This window comes from Hylobates moloch, unplaced genomic scaffold, assembly GCF_009828535.3.
Source record: "Hylobates moloch isolate HMO894 unplaced genomic scaffold, HMol_V3 SCAFFOLD_17, whole genome shotgun sequence".
Taxonomy (NCBI): Eukaryota; Metazoa; Chordata; class Mammalia; order Primates; family Hylobatidae; genus Hylobates; species Hylobates moloch.
Window position 1 is genome coordinate 81881472 of NW_026652292.1, and position 16047 is coordinate 81897518.

At 48.6% G+C, this 16047-nt stretch overlaps 1 protein-coding gene across 9 annotated transcripts in view; it reads left to right on the plus strand.

The window, feature by feature from the left end:
• Positions 1 to 16047, plus strand: part of ZFYVE28 (zinc finger FYVE-type containing 28) — a 143323-nt gene that overhangs the window by 59152 nt on the left and 68124 nt on the right. For all 9 annotated transcript variants that reach the window (XR_009210619.1, XR_009210620.1, XM_032135798.2 and 6 more), the window contains 4 exons: positions 9676 to 9813; positions 11619 to 11821; positions 13778 to 13867; positions 15121 to 15210. Coding sequence is in view for 7 of the 9 variants with exons in the window: in XM_032135798.2 (XP_031991689.1) it covers positions 9676 to 9813; positions 11619 to 11821; positions 13778 to 13867; positions 15121 to 15210 (521 nt within the window). In the remaining 2 variants the exon portion in view is untranslated. The remainder of the gene's footprint in view (positions 1 to 9675; positions 9814 to 11618; positions 11822 to 13777; positions 13868 to 15120; positions 15211 to 16047) is intronic.

Sequence of the window (16047 nt, forward strand, 5' to 3'; positions counted from 1 at the left end):
TGTATCCTAAAACCTTTCTGTGGGAATCTAGATAATAGGTTTTTCCTACTTTCTACTCTCTACACTCACACAGTCACTCAACACTCCATGACCAGATGAGTGGGGGTTTTCCCCACACACCGAGTCATTCCCCAGCAGGTTCTGCAGGGGACAGCAGTGGGGGTCCTCTATTCAACCCCATCTTGACACTCTCCACCCAGAGTGACCTCAGAACCCACAGGGTGAGGGCTCAGTCCCACAAGATGGGCCCCCATTCAGATGCCAATCCCAAGTCCAGGTGTGGTCTGTGCTTCTGTCCAGCTGGCTATAAATCGGGGCTCCCATGGCCCCCTTCTGGGTTGGATAAATTTGTAGAGTGGCTCACAGAACTCAGGAAACACTTCATTTATGGTTCTGGCTTATGAATAAAGTATGTAGTAACAGGTACAGATGAACAGCCAGATGAAGAGGTGCACAGGCCAAGGTCGGCAAGGGTCCCAAGGGCAGGAGCTTCTGTCCCGTGGAGTTGGGGTGTGCCCTTCTCCCGGCAGGCGAGCATGTTCGCCAGCCCGAAGGAAGCTTTCTGAACCAGCCCTTTTGGGTGTTCTTGGAAGCTTCATTATAGAGCCATGATTGATTATACATCATTGGCTATTGGTGAGAACACTTCCCAATTCTTCAGTGCCTCTCCCCTCCCCAGAAGTTGAGGGTGGGGGCTGAAAGTCCTAACCCTCTAACATGCCTTGATCTTCCCAGGGACCGGCCCCCCATCCTGAAGCTGCCTAGGGCCCCCCAGCCACCAGTGAACTCATATCACTCTGGAGAGTCCAAGGCTTTTTAGGAGCTATATGTCAGGAAATGGGAAGAAGACGAGACATATATTTTACAATATCATACTTTCTTTTTTTTTTTTGAGACGGAGTCTCGCTCTGTTGCCCAGGCTGGAGTGCAGTGGCACGATCTCAGCTCACTCCAAGTTCCACCTTCCAGGTTCACACCATTCTCCTGCCTCAGCCTCCCAAGTAGCTGGGACTACAGGTGCCCGCCACCATGCCCGGCTAATTTTTTGTATTTTTAGTAGAGATGGGGTTTCACCGTGTTAGCCAGGATGGTCTCGATCTCCTGACCTCGTGATCCGCCCGCCTCGGCCTCCCAAAGTGCTGGGATTACAGGCGTGAGCCACCGCGCCTGGCCTACAATATCATACTTTCTAAATTCACTTATTATTTCTGGCAGCTTTTTGTAGATTCTGTTAAATTTTTTGCCAATAAAGATAATCTTCACTTCTTCCTTTTTTCTCTGGATGCCATGAGTGTGTATGTGTGTGTGTGTGTGTGTCACCCTATTGAACTAGCTAGAATTCTAGTACAAAGTTGAATAGAAGTGGTGAGAGCAGACATCTTTTGTTAATGATGGAAGACTGAATGCTTTCTCCCCAAAGATAAGCGTGATGTTAGCTGTAGGATTTTCGTAGCTACCCTTTGTCAGGCCAAGGCACTTGCCACCTACTCATAGCTTGCTGAGAGTTCTTATTAGGAATGGATGTTATATATTGTTTTCAGATGCTTTTTTTTGTGTCAGCGGAGATTATCGTGTTATTTTTATTATGGTAAATTACATTGATGGTTTTTTTTACTCAATAAATATTGACTTTTTGTTAGTATCCACTCCATCACTCAACAATAGCAGCATGCAGATGCCATGAGGGCAGGGCTGTGTGTACACACAACATTCACCAGTACATCCCAGTGCCTAGTACATAGTAGGCACTCAGTTATATCATTGAAACAGGGAACACTTGGCTGATTCATTTAAATTTTAATTTATTTTCTTTTTGAATAGTGTGACTTACTCTTTTTTGCATATGATAGCTATGGTATCACATAAACAATTGTAAACTATGTCGAGCTGCCAGAAGTTTGAATCTCATGCCAGTATACATTCAGGCTTCTCACCATAGCTATTTGAGAGTTATAATTATCTATAGCACTGAAAGAAACTTTGGGCTCATCTAGTCCGAGTCTCTTATTTCATGAACTAGAACACTAAATCCACTCAGACTGGGTGACTCCTCTGTCAGAACATGCAATAAACAGAAAACAAGGGGTTGTTTGCCGGATGCCATAGCATTCAAAGGTCAGGGTAGCTGGAACTCTTGGTGTCTTCTTGTCTTACAAAATGATGGAAGACGTATCATTTTAGTTCTCTGGTAGAAAGAGGATCAAGAGAACCAATTGGGTATCACAAATATGCCACAAAGATAAAAGACAGAATTTGGCCCTAAATAAAAATAGATTTTTAAAAACACAGAAGAGATCAGACATGTTGCTAAGAAAATGCAGATGTTAGACCATATCCATGGTTCACAGTCCTTGTGAGAGCTTAAAAAATATAGATGCCAGGACTCAATCCCAGAGATTCTGCCTTACTTGGTCCAGGAAGAGCATAAGCATACATCGATTGATTTTTGAATGTTAAAAAAATTACTCCTGCATTCCTGGGATAAATCCTACTTGTTCATGGTACATTATCCTTTTATGCATTATTGAATTCAGTTTCCTAAAATTTTGTCAGGAATTTTTGGATCAATATTCATTAGGGATATGGGCCCATAGTCTTTGTCTGATTTTGGTATCAAGACAGTGTCATAGATGAGTTGAGAAGGATTCTGTCCTCTTCAGTTTTTTGGAAGAGTTTGTGTAAACTTCTTAAATGTTTGGTAGAATTCACTATTAATCTATCTGGACCTGGTAGAATTCACTATTAATCTATCTGGAACTGGAGTTTTCTTTGTAGGAAGATTTTTAACTACAAATTTAATTTCTTGAATAGATATAGGATTTTCACGTTATTTCAGAAATTTCTTCTTGAGAGAGATTTGGTAGTTTATGCCTTTTAAGAAATTTCATCTAAGTTGTTGAATTTATTGGCATAAGTTGTTCATAATATTTCCTTATAATCCTTTTAATATATGTAGGATCCACAGTGATGTCACCTCTCTCATTCCTGTTATTGTTGTATCTTCTGTTTTCATTCTGAACTGTGTTGATAGAGTTTTATCAATTTTACTGATATTCTCAAAGGAACTATTTTTAGCTTCATTGATTTTCTCTATTGCTTTAGTCTTTTCTCTTTCATTGAATTTCTGCTCTGATTGTTGCTATTCCTTTCTTCTGTTTGCTTTGGGTTTTATTTACTCTTCTCTCTCTCATTTCTTTTTTTATTTTTATATAGTAGACTTCAAAACAGAACCTTTATAGTTTCTTAATATGGCAACTGAGGTTAGAGAATGAATGCCTTTCTTCTTTTCTAATTTAGGCATTTAGTGGTTTAAATTTCTCTGTAATTGCTGCTTTAGTGGTATTCCATAAATTTTGATACGTTGTATTTTTTTTTTTTTTTAATTTTTTTTTTTTTTTGAGACGGAGTCTCGCTCTGTCGCCCAGGTTGGAGTGCAGTGGCGCAATCTCGGCTCACTGCAAGCTCCGCCTCCCGGGTTCACGCCATTCTCCTGCCTCAGCCTCTCCGAGTAGCTGGGACTACAGGCGCCCGCCACCACGCCCGGCTAATTTTTTGTATTTTTAATAGAGACGGGGTTTCACCGTGGTCTCGATCTCCTGACCTCGTGATCCACCCGCCTCGGCCTCCCAAAGTGCTGGGATTACAAGCGTGAGCCACCGCGCCTGGCCTGATACGTTGTATTTTTACTTTCATTTCATTCAAAATACTTTGTGATTTCCTCTTTGATTTCATGTTTGATTCATGAGTTATTTAAAAGTGTGTTATTTAGTTTTCAAATATTTACGGATTTTTCTAGAGATCTTTCTGTTAATGATTTCTAATTTAATTCCATTGTGGTCAGAGGATATACTTTGTGTGACTTGGATTGTTTTTACATGTATTGAAGCTTGTTTTATGGCCCAGAATTTGGTCTTTCTTGGTATATGTTCCATATACAATTGGGAATCATGTGCATCTGGCTGTGGTTGGGTGGAATGTTCTGTAAATGTCAACCATGTCAGGTTGTTTTAACAGCATTGCTAAGATGTACTATATCCTTGCTGATTTTCTGTTTACTTTCTATGTCTTATCAGTTGAGAAAGGTACTGAAGCTTCTGACCATAATTGTGGATTTGTTTATGTCGTCTTACTTCATGCTGCTTGAAGGTCTATTATTAGGTTGATAAATGTTAATGATTGTTATGTGCTCCTAATAAATTGAACCCTTTATTATTATGAAATGACTTTTTTTGTCCTTGGTAGTACTCCTTGCCCTGAAACCTACTTCAGTATTCATGTGGCCACTCCAGCTTTCTTTTGATTGGTGTGAACATGATATAACTTTTAGCTTATTTGTGTCTTTATGTGTAAAGTGGCTATCTTGTAGGCAGCATATAGTTGGGTCTCATTTTATTATGCAATCTGAAAATCTCTGTCTTTTATTTGGTGTTTTTACATCATTTTTGTTTAATATATCTTTGATATAGTTAGATTTAAGAATCATTTTGCTATTTGTTTTCTGTTTGTCCCATCTTTTCTTTATTCCCATTCCTCTTTTATTCCCTTCTTTTTTATTAATTGGTTTCAGTGATTTCCTCTCTTAATTTTTATGTATTCTATGTATTTTTTATGATTCTGCTTTGTCTCCTTTGTTGGCTCATTAGCCAGAACTCTTTGTTTTGTTATTTTAGTGGTTGCTTTAGGGTTTATAATAATCATCTTTAATTACAGATACCTTCAAATGACATTGTACAACTTCACATAAAGACCTTCCAATAGTTCACTTCCATTTCTCCTACTGGACCTTGTGCTATTGTTGCCATACATTTTACTTTTGTATGTTACAGACTCACACTATGTTTTTAGGGTATTTTTTTCATTTAAATGGTCAACTTTTTAAATTAAAAATTTAGAAAATTAAATAGTAAAAAAGGATCTTGTATATTTACCATGTAGTCACCATTTCCAGCACTCTCTTTTCCCTTGTATAGATCCCTGTTTTCATCTGGTGTCATGTTCTTTTTGCTTGAAAGAATTTCTTTTTTTCTTTGAGATGGAGTCTCGCTCAGTCACCCAGGCTGGAGTGCAGTGGCATGATCTCGGCTCACTGCAAGCTCTGCCTCCTGGGTTCACGCCATTCTCCTGCCTCAGTCCTCCCGTGTAGCTGGGACTACAGGCGCCCATCACCACGCCTGGCTAATTTTTTGTATTTTTTTTTTTTTAGTAGAGACGGGGTTTCACCATGTTAGCCAGGATGGTCTCGATCTCCTGACCTTGTGATCCGCCCGCCTCAGCCTCCCAAAGTGCTGGGATTACAGGAGTGAGCCACCGCGCCCAGCCAAGAATTTCTTTAGCATTTGTTACAGTGCAAGTCTACTGGTCATGAATTCTTTCAGCCTTTGTTTGAATGAAAAATTATTCTACCTTTGATTTTGAAAGATATTTTTGCTGGGTACAGAATTCTAGGTTGATATATTTTTTTCCCCTCAATACTCTAAAGATGTTGTTTCATTCTCTTCTCACTTGTATTATTTCGGATGAAAAATCTAATGCCATTTTTGTCTTTGTTCCTTGTATGTAACACATCTTTTTTCTCTTGCTACTTTAAAGATTTTCTCTTTTTATTGGTTTTGATCAATTTGATTATGCTGTAATTTGGTATAGTTTTTAAAAATGTGTCTTCTGCTTGGGGTTCATTTACTTGGTTTTGTGAGTTTATATTTATTAAATTTGGAAAAATTTTGGCTATTATTCCTTCAAATATTTTTTTCTATCTCATTCCTCCTCATTTTGGGACTTGAATTACATTCATATTTGACCTTTGAAGTTGTCCAACTGTTCATTGATGATCTATTATTATTTCTGAATCGTTGGGATAGTTTCAGTTGCTGTCTTCAAGTTTACTGTTCTTTTTCTCTGAAATATCGAATCTGAGGTTAATCTCATGCAGTATATTTTTTCATCTCAGACACTGTAATTTTCATCTCTAAATCAGTTAGGGACTTTTAGTTTCTTCATTGTCTCTAGTTAACTTTTTGAACACATGAGAATCAGTTATAACAACCGTCTTAATGTCCCTGATCATCTTTGTCAAGTCTGGCTTGATTTTGATTGATTGCTTTTCCTTTTAGTCATGGGTCATATTTTCTTCATTCTTTGCAAGCTTGGTAATTTTTTTTTTTTTTTTTTTGAGATGGAGTCTCGCTCTGTTGTGATCTGCAGTGGTGTGATCTCGGCTCACTGCAAGCTCTGTCTCCCGGGTTCACGCCATTCTCCTGCCTCAGCCTCCCAAGTAGCTGGGACTACAGGCGCCCGGCTATTTTTTTTGTATTTTTAGTAGAGACGGGGTTTCACTGTGTTAGCCAGGATGGTCTCAATCTCCTGACCTCGTGATCCGCCCACCTCGTCTTCCCAAAGTGCGGGGATTACAGGCGTGAGTTACCGCACCCAGCCATTTTGTTTTGTTTTTGTTTTTTTGTTTTTGAGACAGAGTTTTTTTTTTTTGCTCATATTGCTGAGGCTGGAGTGCAATGGCATGATCTCAGCTCACCACAATCTCCACCTCCCAGGTTCAAGTGATTCTCTTGCCTCAGCCTCCTGAATAGTTGGGATTACAGACATTCGCCACCATGCCTGGCTAATTGTGTATTTTTAGTAGAGACGGGGTTTCTCCATGTTGGCCTGGCTGGTCTCGAACTCCCGACCTCAGGTGATCCACCCGCCTCAGCCTCCCAAAGTGCTGGGATTACAGGCGTGAGCCACTGCACCCGGCCAAACTTGGTAATTTTTTAATTGGGTACCTGACATAGTGAATTTCACCCTGCTGGGGGCTATTTTTGTATTACTGTAAATATTTTTGGTTGTTCTGTGATGCAGTTTAGTTACTTAGAAACAGTTTATTCCTTTGGGTCTTATTTTTTAAGGTGTTAGGCAGGACCAGAGCTGTGTTTAGTCTAGAGTTAACTGCTGTTCACATGGAGGCAGGACACTTTTGGGTACTCTACTCAATACTTTGTGAATTGTGAGTGCTCCTGCTACTCCAGCCTCCTGGAGAGCTCCTGTCACTGCTCCTCGAATCCTTCAGGTGCGTCTTTCCCGACCTTAGGTCATCTCCCCTGTATAGGCATGTGTTGATCACTTCTCGGCTGAACCCTGAGACCTTCCCCAGATCTCCAGAGTTCTCTCTGTCCAGCTCTGTCTTCTCTGCTCCCTGCTCTCTGAATCCTAACTGCCTTGGTTCCATCCGAGTTCCCTCTCCCTGTTCCGTGACTTGAAACTTTCCTCAAGGCAGTGAGCTGGGGTATTCGTGGGGCTCACCTTGTTTGTTTCCTGTCTCTTGGGGATCACTGTCCTTTGTGGCCTGATGTCCAGTGTCATGGAAATCACTGTTGTTGTTGGGAGTGGGGTACACTGGGTTCCTATTACTCCATCTTGCCTGGAGTTAGAAGTCCTAGCAAGTGTTTCTTGCAGCATACTGTGTGTGAGGCACTGTTCTAGGCACTGGAGACTCATCGTGAATAACCAAAGCCCCTTCCCTCGGGCAGCTATGTTCTGGCAGACCAGGAAGGCTGGGCAATGAATCCAAGCACGGCCATGAAAGGCTCCTCAGCCTTAGACAAGCCGTGCCACCTGGCTGAGCCTCAGATCCTGGACTCTTCATCATCACGGCCGGGGTTTACTGTGCACCGCCTGTTGCTGTGATTGCCATTGTTTGCTCATTTGTTTGTTGAATCATGAGCAAGGGACCTTCCTACCCAGAAAACCTTTTAAAAAGAAGTGACAGCAGTCCCACTTGTTGGTTGAATTTTATTTTTATTTTTTGTATTATAAAGGCTTAACATTTTTCTTACACTGCAGAATTTCCTTCAGAGTTTAGTGCACTGATTTCTTGCCTGAGAAGGGTCATGCTTCCCCACTCATAGTGAGTTTTCTTATCTCTTCCTAAGAAAAATGAAAGTCAAGTCTCGGAGGGCAGAAAGGAAGGATGGTCGAGATTAAAAATTGCCAAGGTGAGAGTGTCAATTAGTGTGCTCTTTCTGGAAAGCCATTTGGCAGTATCTCATTAGAGCATGGAAATGCAGTTTGCACTTTTGACATTGTAATTCCATCTCTAGCAATCAGTGGGTCCTAAGGAAGTAATCCACACTCAGAGCGTCGTGCACCACAGTAGTGAGGGCAGCACTGCGTGGAGGTGGAGGATTAGGGCACATCATCAGTGTCCAGCAGAAGACAAAGGAGTGAGATAACAGGACGGTCCATATGCTGGAATTGCATGTCACCATCCATCAAAAATTGGATTTGTGACAGATGTAATAACATGTTGCAGCAGCAACAACAGCAGAATGCAGTATTATGTACATGGATCGTCTCAATGTTGGCTGAAAACAGGCCCTCGGAAGATGAGAATTAGAAGGAACTATGTCCCACCTGCAGTCATATTTCCCCAAGGACATTTTCCCCACTTCTCTCCTTTCCCATTGGTTCTAGTTTTCCTAGGATGAATGTGTATTGATTTCATATTTAACAAATTAGAGGCAAAAGTTAAGCTTCCAGTGTTTTTGTAATCTACAGAATGAATAGTCAATGTTTAAAGAATAGGACAAGTTTACAGAAAAGGATGGAATGCAATTTAAGATGTAAAAAATGGGCTTCTTTCCCTCATATACACAAAGTGTTCAAAACAGTCTGTTATACTTTATATTTTGAACATAAGGAAATAAAGTAAAATACTTTTAAAGAGTTTTTAAAATAGAAGCTGCTTCCAGGGATGCTGGCTCACTCTGGTAATCCCAGCCGCTCGGGAGGCTGAGGCTGGAGGATGGCTGGAGCCCTGGGGTTTGAGGCTGTCGTAAGCTATGATTGCGCCACTTCACTCCAGCCTGAGTGACAAAGCCAGACCCTGTCTCTAAAAATAAACAAAAAGCCAGAAGTTGCTGTGTATTGAGGCTTGCAAAAGGGGACCTGGCTGATCGGAGAGGCGAAGTGACCTGTCCCTGGTTGAACAGCCGTGAGGGATGGAGTCAGGGTCTCCATGCTGTGCAAGCAGCACCTGCCTCCAGTGCAGACTGACTTATGTGTTGCTGTAATTGATCCGCTGGTTCCAGAGGAGGTGAGAGGGGATGCCACCTGGATGGAGGAGCAGGCGCCAGCTGTGCCTGGCCTTGACGTAACTGCACTCTTCTGACCCTAAGACGTGGTCTGTGTCCCTGACTCTAAGAGGAGTGCAGTGAGCTTCAGGGAATACGAGGGCTTTGCAGGTCTCCAGCCAGCTGAGAGTCCGTCTGAGCCCATGGCTCCTGTGGTTGCTGCTCTTTATTGCCCTGGCTGGAGTGCGATGGCACGATCTCGGCTCACTGCAACCTCTGCCTCCCTGGTTCAAGTGACTCTCCTGCCTCAGCCTCCCTAATATCTGGGATTACAGGTGTGTGCTACCATGCCCAGCTAATTTTTGTATTTTTAGTAGAGATGGGGTTTTGCCATGTTGGCCAGGCTGGTCTTGAACTCCTAACCTCAGGTAAACCACCTGCCTCGGCCTCCCAAAGTGCATTATAGGCATGAGTCACCGTGCATAGCTTCCTCTATCACTTTAATAATCCTAAAAAACAGTCACGTGCACCGTGCGTGTTTTCCAGCAGTACGTGGCGGCCGCCAGCTGGACACAGCGATTGGCGCACTTTCTCCTGTCTTCTGTTTCAGGATAATGTGTTGAACATCATTAACCAGATCATGGATGAGTGCATCCCCCAGGACCGCGCCCCCAGAGATTTCTGCGTCAAGTTCCCTGAGGAGATCCGGCATGACAACCTGGCCGGCCAGCTGTGGTTCGGTGCCGAGGTAGCGGGTGGCCACCTGGGTTCGGAGGTCCTGATGTGGGGTGGCATCTAGCCGTGTCCCTGTGAACCTTGTGCATGGGCGCCTGCAGGTGCCAGGAGCTGGTGTCTCCTCCAAGAGCTCCGTCCACTCTGGGTTACGTGGTGTGGTCTGAGCCTGGTAGGCCGTGCACCCTTGGGGGATCTGGAAAAGCCATGAACTGGTGCCCCCAAAACTATACATACAAATGAAATTTCCTATGTGGTTTTTATGAGGTTCTCAGGCCCCCAGACAGCCAGGACCTAAAAGTGGTTCTTAATGGCAGTAATGCCCACATCAGGAACAAGCGTTCCCCTCCCACCCTGCAGCAGGAGCAGTGGCGGGGGCTGGGGAGCTGTGCTGCAGCCCATGTGGGGACCACATGTGGCAATAGCCTGTCACCTTCATCTTCATCTCCCAATCAGGAAACTGAGGCACTGAGAGGAAGGTGCCCTTGGAGGTGGCGGGAACAGTCTCCCCCAGGCCCCCACCATGTGGACCCCCCAGCCTCCTCCCCTTGCCGTGCTCCCGAGCTTGACCTCAGCCTGGACACCACCGCCCTCTCTGTTGTGCCGTCCCCATCCTCCCCGCCTCCCCTCTCTAGGAATCCCTGGGATGCAGAGTCTTCATCCCACACGGCCCCGTCCCTATGTCCACCCTGCCCACCCACCTTCTGAACCACCTGGTTGGGGTGTCCTCTGCTGAGGCTTGGGTTAGTTACAGGGGCCCGCAGGCAGGTTCTCCCTCCTCCCCAGCCTCAGTTTCCACCTCTGTGAGTGGGTCCTGGGGCAGTCATGAGATGGAGCGGGTTCTATGCCCGGCTGGCCTGGCAGGGGCATGCATGCACAGGGGCGGGCACAGCTCCTTGTGTGGTCCTGGTGCCCCAAGCTCTGTGCCCACCCGCAGCATGGGCCTTGGAGATCAGCAGCCATCTCATTCTGTCACCTGGGAAATGGCTTCTTGTCCTGCATCACTTGATCATCCCTGAGGGGACAGCAGGTGGATTGGTTCTGTCCTAAACCTGGTGAGGCCCCGGCCTCTAGACAAGCCTCCCTGTGACAACAGGTCCACCAGGGCCTGGACTCAGCCCCTGTGCCAGAGGGCAGCTTGGTGAAATTCCCAGTTGCTGAGCACACACTGGGGAGCTGCCTCGCAGCGCCCAGGGCAGACATGGGTGGGTTTGTGGGTGCGGAGGAGCCCTCCTTACCTGCCCAGGAGCCCACGGACTCACACTGATGAGTCTCCGTTCCGGGGAAGGTTGCGTTTCTCCGGCGGTGAGCAAGTTGACAGGTGGTGTCTGTGGCTCCCTAGATAGGCTGGGGGCCTCGGGCCGGGATCAGCCCGGCCGCTTCATCCGTGGGAGCACAGAGGTGAATGTGGAGCCTGGAAGCTCCAAGCTCCCTGACCTTCATCCCTGTGGCCTGGACAGGGAGGGGAAAAGAGTCACATGACCAGGGTTCCTCCTGCACGGAGCCCCCACACCCAAGGGCCTCAGTCCACCCTCCCCTCCGCTCCCCTCCCCTGCCCTTACCTGCCCTGCCATGCCCTGCCCTCCTTGCTCCTGGGTCCCTGTGAGGACCCCGTGGGTCACATTGAGGGACATTGGTTATCGCCCTCACGATTGCTCTGAATGTAAGAAAAACCTCCTGCGGGGACCGGGAACACGAGCTGGCCTGTGCTCTGGGGTGAGAAGAGGGGCCCCGAGGTGCGCAGTCAGGTTCCCCGGGACGGTGACCCCTGAGAGCCTGGCCCTCACCCGGGCCCCTCCCTGAGTGCGTCCCCTCCCGCAGTGCCTGGCCGCCGGCTCCATCATCATGAACCGGGAGCTGGAGAGCATGGCCATGCGCCCGCTGGCCAAGGAGCTGACGCGCAGCCTGGAGGACGTGCGGGGCGCCCTCCGCGACCAGGCGCTGCGGGACCTGAACACCTACACAGAGAAGATGAGGGAGGCGCTGAGGCACTTCGACGTCCTGTTCGCCGAGTTCGAGCTCAGGTACTGCGGCTGTGGGTCCACAGCCAGGGCTGTATGAGCTGGGGGACGGTTGTGCCAGCTCCCGGGGCTCACCCTGATACTTCAAGCTGGAAAATTCCGCAGAGGGAGGAGCCGGGCGGGTTCGGGGCCGCCTGTGGGTGGGGTTAAACCCTGGAGAGCACAGGTGGAGGTGAGGTGGGGGAGCACAGAGGACACAGGTGTGGATCTGGCCGCCGTGGGCCTCCAGGGGAAGGGCTTTGGAGAGGCCCAAGGGGCCAGACATGAATGATGCCTCTGAAGATGCGGAGGCGTCACAGGAGGTGAGAAGAAAAGGGAGGCAGCCAGGCAGGTGCGGTGGCTCACGCCTGTAATTCCAGCACTTTGGGAGGCCGAGGCAGGCGGATCACGAGGTCAGAAGATTCAGACCATCCTGGCTAACACTGTGAAACCCCGTCTTTACTAAAAAAAAAAAAATACAAAAAATTAGCCGGGCGTGGTGGCACACTACTCGGGAGGCTGAGGCGAGAGAATCGCTTGAACCGGGGAGGCAGAGGCTGCAGTGAGCTGAGATCCGGCCACTGCATTCCAGCCTGGGTGACAGAGCGAGACTCCATCTCACAACAACAACAACAAAAAACAAAAAACGGAGGCAGATGGTGTCCGCGGAGGTTCCAGTTAATAAAAATTTTTCATCTTGTAATCTACTGGCCCCTAGAAGGAGATCAACCAATGCATTAAGGGCGGTCCTCTCCAGGAAGCAAGAGCATGGACAATCGAGTTTTATTTTCTCGTCTTCCCCAGATTTTCTAAATCAGCTTCTATAAGAAAAAATTAGAGTTAGTGATTTATTTATTTATTTATTTTCTGAGACGGAGTCTCACTCGGTTGCCCAGGCTGAGTGCAGTGGCACGATCTCAGCTCACCGCAACCTCCGCCTCCTGAGTTCAAGCCATTCTCCTGCCACGGCCTCCCAAGTAGCTGGGATTACAGGTGGCTGCCAGCACATCTGGCTAATTTTTTTGTGTTTTTAGTAGAGACGAGGTTTTACCACGTTGGCCGGGCTGATCTCAAATATGCCTGATCTCAAGTGATCTGCTGGCCTCGGCCTCCCAAAGCGCTGGGATTACAGGCGTGAGCTACCACACCTGGCCTAGAGTTAGTGATTTAGAAGGAAAGAAAGTGCTCTCATCCGGGGAAGGGTTGGACAAGCCGTCACCTCTCACAGCCACTCACAGACCTCCTGCAAGCCGCTGTGCCCAGCCTGGGCTGGCTTCTGTGGCTGTGGAGGTCCACGTGCGGAGGTCCATGTGGGGCTGCGGGTTGTTCACCCACCCGTGCACGCGTTCATTCATTTCTCTCTTGCCCATTAAGGCTGGTGCCAAGGTAGTGGATGGTCCCGCACATGGGCAGCACTGGGTCCAGGGTGGTCAGGCTCCAGGGTGAGCCCTGGGAGCTGGCACAACCGTCCTGCATGGGCAGGGCTAGGGTTTCAAGGGAAGGCCTGGAGTAGGCCTGGTTGGCAGGAGCTGTGTACTATGAAACTGCCGAAATGGGGTGCTGGTGTAGGGTGAGAGTGCGTGTGTGTGTGTGTGTGTATTTTAAGAGACCAGGTCTTGCTTTGTCACCCAGCCTGGAATGCAGCGGCACCATCACCATTCACTGCAGCCTCGAACTCCTGGGTGCAAGTGGTCCTCCCACCTCAGCCTCCCAAGTAGCAGAAACTGTAGGTGCATGCCACCACCACACCCCACTTTTTTATTTTTTGTAGAGATGAGGTCTTGCTGTGTTGCCTCGAACTCCTGGGTTCAAGCAATCCTCCCACCTCAGACTCCCAAAGTGCTGGGATTACAGGCGTGAGGTCCCCCGCCCCCACCTTGCCCAGTATTGCAGCTTTAATGCAGATGCCCCCCCGGCTCTGTTTTGGAGAGGCCCCGCCACAGCCCAGGTGCGGCCTCACAGGTCTCCCTGTGTTTGCAGCTACGTCTCGGCCATGGTGCCTGTGAAGTCTCCCAGGGAGTACTATGTGCAGCAGGAGGTCATCGTGCTCTTCTGCGAGACGGTGGAGAGGTGAGGACGGGGATGCTTCGGGGCTGGGGGCAGCATTTTGGGGAGTCCCTGCCTCACTCCAGGCCTGGGGCAAAGGGCAGCTCTGGGGGAACCTGCTGTGTCTCGGGAGTGCCCCAGATGGAAGGCACCAGCCGTGTCTTCCCACACTGCCTCCGGCTTCTCCTCGCAGGTGGGCAGAGGGTAGAAGCCACCCCTGCCTTCACCTCTGCCCGGCCTCCTCCCACTGCCCCATGGCCGATTTTCTGTTGGCCAGAAGGTCAGATCCTATAGGTGAAGTCACGTGTCAGAGGACAAAAGCTGGAAGGCTCCGGCATGATGGGTTGGACGTCCAAACCTTGTCACCTTCCTCACCCCCTCACTCCTCACCTCCTCAGTCCTCACCTCCTCACTCTTCAATCCTCACTCCTCACCTCCCCAGTCCAGGAATGAGTTTTTGCTGGGTTTTAAGTCTGCTGAACAAGTGTTTCTTTTCTTTGGGGGGAGGGCGGGGGGAAGCCGTCAATATTCTTATCAGGCTTTGTACAGTAATTTGGAGTCTGGTTTTCTCAATGGACTTTGGGGCTAAGATTTAACCTTGATGTTTCTCGTGTTCGAGTGGTACTATGGTGTTTGGAAGATTTGAAGTTGACTAATATCACATTGTATGTTCGTTATTTTTAAAAAGCAAATTTTTACTATTTATGCTTTGAGAGATACTTCAAATTATCAGAAAATAAGATGACAGGAAATTCCTTTTATTTTGAAAAGTCACGATGCCAGCAGGCCTGCTCACGAGGTGCAGGAAAAGCCCTCCGCAAGCCCCGGGGAGGAGAAACGAAGCTGGTTTCTCAGGGAAGTGTCGAATTGTTTGGGGCAGTATTTTTGTCCTGTGTTCATTCTTGACACTGGAGTCATTTTGGTTTCCTGGCTGAGCAGAGCCGTCCTCGGTGTTGCCTTACTGTCTTTGCTGGGCATCATAGCTGTCCTCACACATCCTCCCTGCCCCTGTCTCCTGGGGCAGAGGTGGGGACTGGCAGATGAGAAGGCCAAGCTGGAGCCACCTGCCAGGGCATTCAGGGAACTGCGTGGCCTTTTCCTGCAGCCCCAGCCCCTTGCACATATGAGGACTGGGGGTGGCACGTGTCATCTCTTGACGTGGCCACCACGCGTGGCTGCAGGTGCAGATTGAGTTCACTGCCCGTCCCTGCTGGGGTCCGACCCGTGGCTGTGGTGGGCCAGCCCTCACGCTGTCCACTGTCCCTCTCCCCGGACAGGGCCCTGGACTTCGGGTACCTGACCCAGGACATGATCGATGACTACGAGCCGGCCCTCATGTTCAGCATCCCCAGGCTGGCCATCGTGTGGTGAGTGCCTCCTGTGCCCAGGCCCTCTGCAGAAACCTGCGGGACGGGCAGAGCTGACGGTGCCCGGTCCCGCGTGGGCGCTGGTCCACGGCATCTCCACCGCACAGTGGCCGCTCAGCTGTCCCAGGTCAGTGACCAGGCAGGCCTGCGGTTGGCCCTCAGCAGACCAGGGGCCATGTGTCGTGAGTGCCCCCGTTCACCTTGCTGGTGAGGGAGGCTCTGTCACCCTAGATAGGGCAAGGTGGCCTAACACCTGCCACCTGCCACTGGACAGGTGAGATTGACAGGTGAGCTCATTAGTCACAGGAGACCATGAGTGTCACACAGCGGTCATGCTTGGAGCAGAGTGGCCACGCAGGGGCTGTGGGAGGCAGACTTGGTGGTAACAAGAGGACGAGGTGCCCCCCGGGTCCCTCAGGAGGATGTGATTGGCTTGTTTGAATAATTTGGGGGCTGGCAGGGAGGTGAGGCACATTGGGTTGAAGGGCAGGTGGGGGCCGTTGGTCTGGCTGACGGGAGTACCTGTGTGGAGCCTTTCCTGCCAACGGGGCCCGTCTGGGAGAGCAGGGAACTCAGGGCAGCCTGTAGGGTCCTGTGGGGCTCGAGGACATGAACACAGCACATGGAAGCTCAGGCCTGAAATCCACTGAGGCAGGATGCGCGGGGTCACCTGCTCAGCGTCTCTGAGCTGCTGGGTCCATGCTGCGCAGCCACACCCTGACTCCTGATGGGGATTCCCCATGCCCCTGCCAGGCGGGTGCTCACAGGGGCGGAGGAGTGAGTGGACCACAGAGAGCTTAGTGGAGCTTGCAGCTGGGGGAAGGGTCCAGTGGGCAG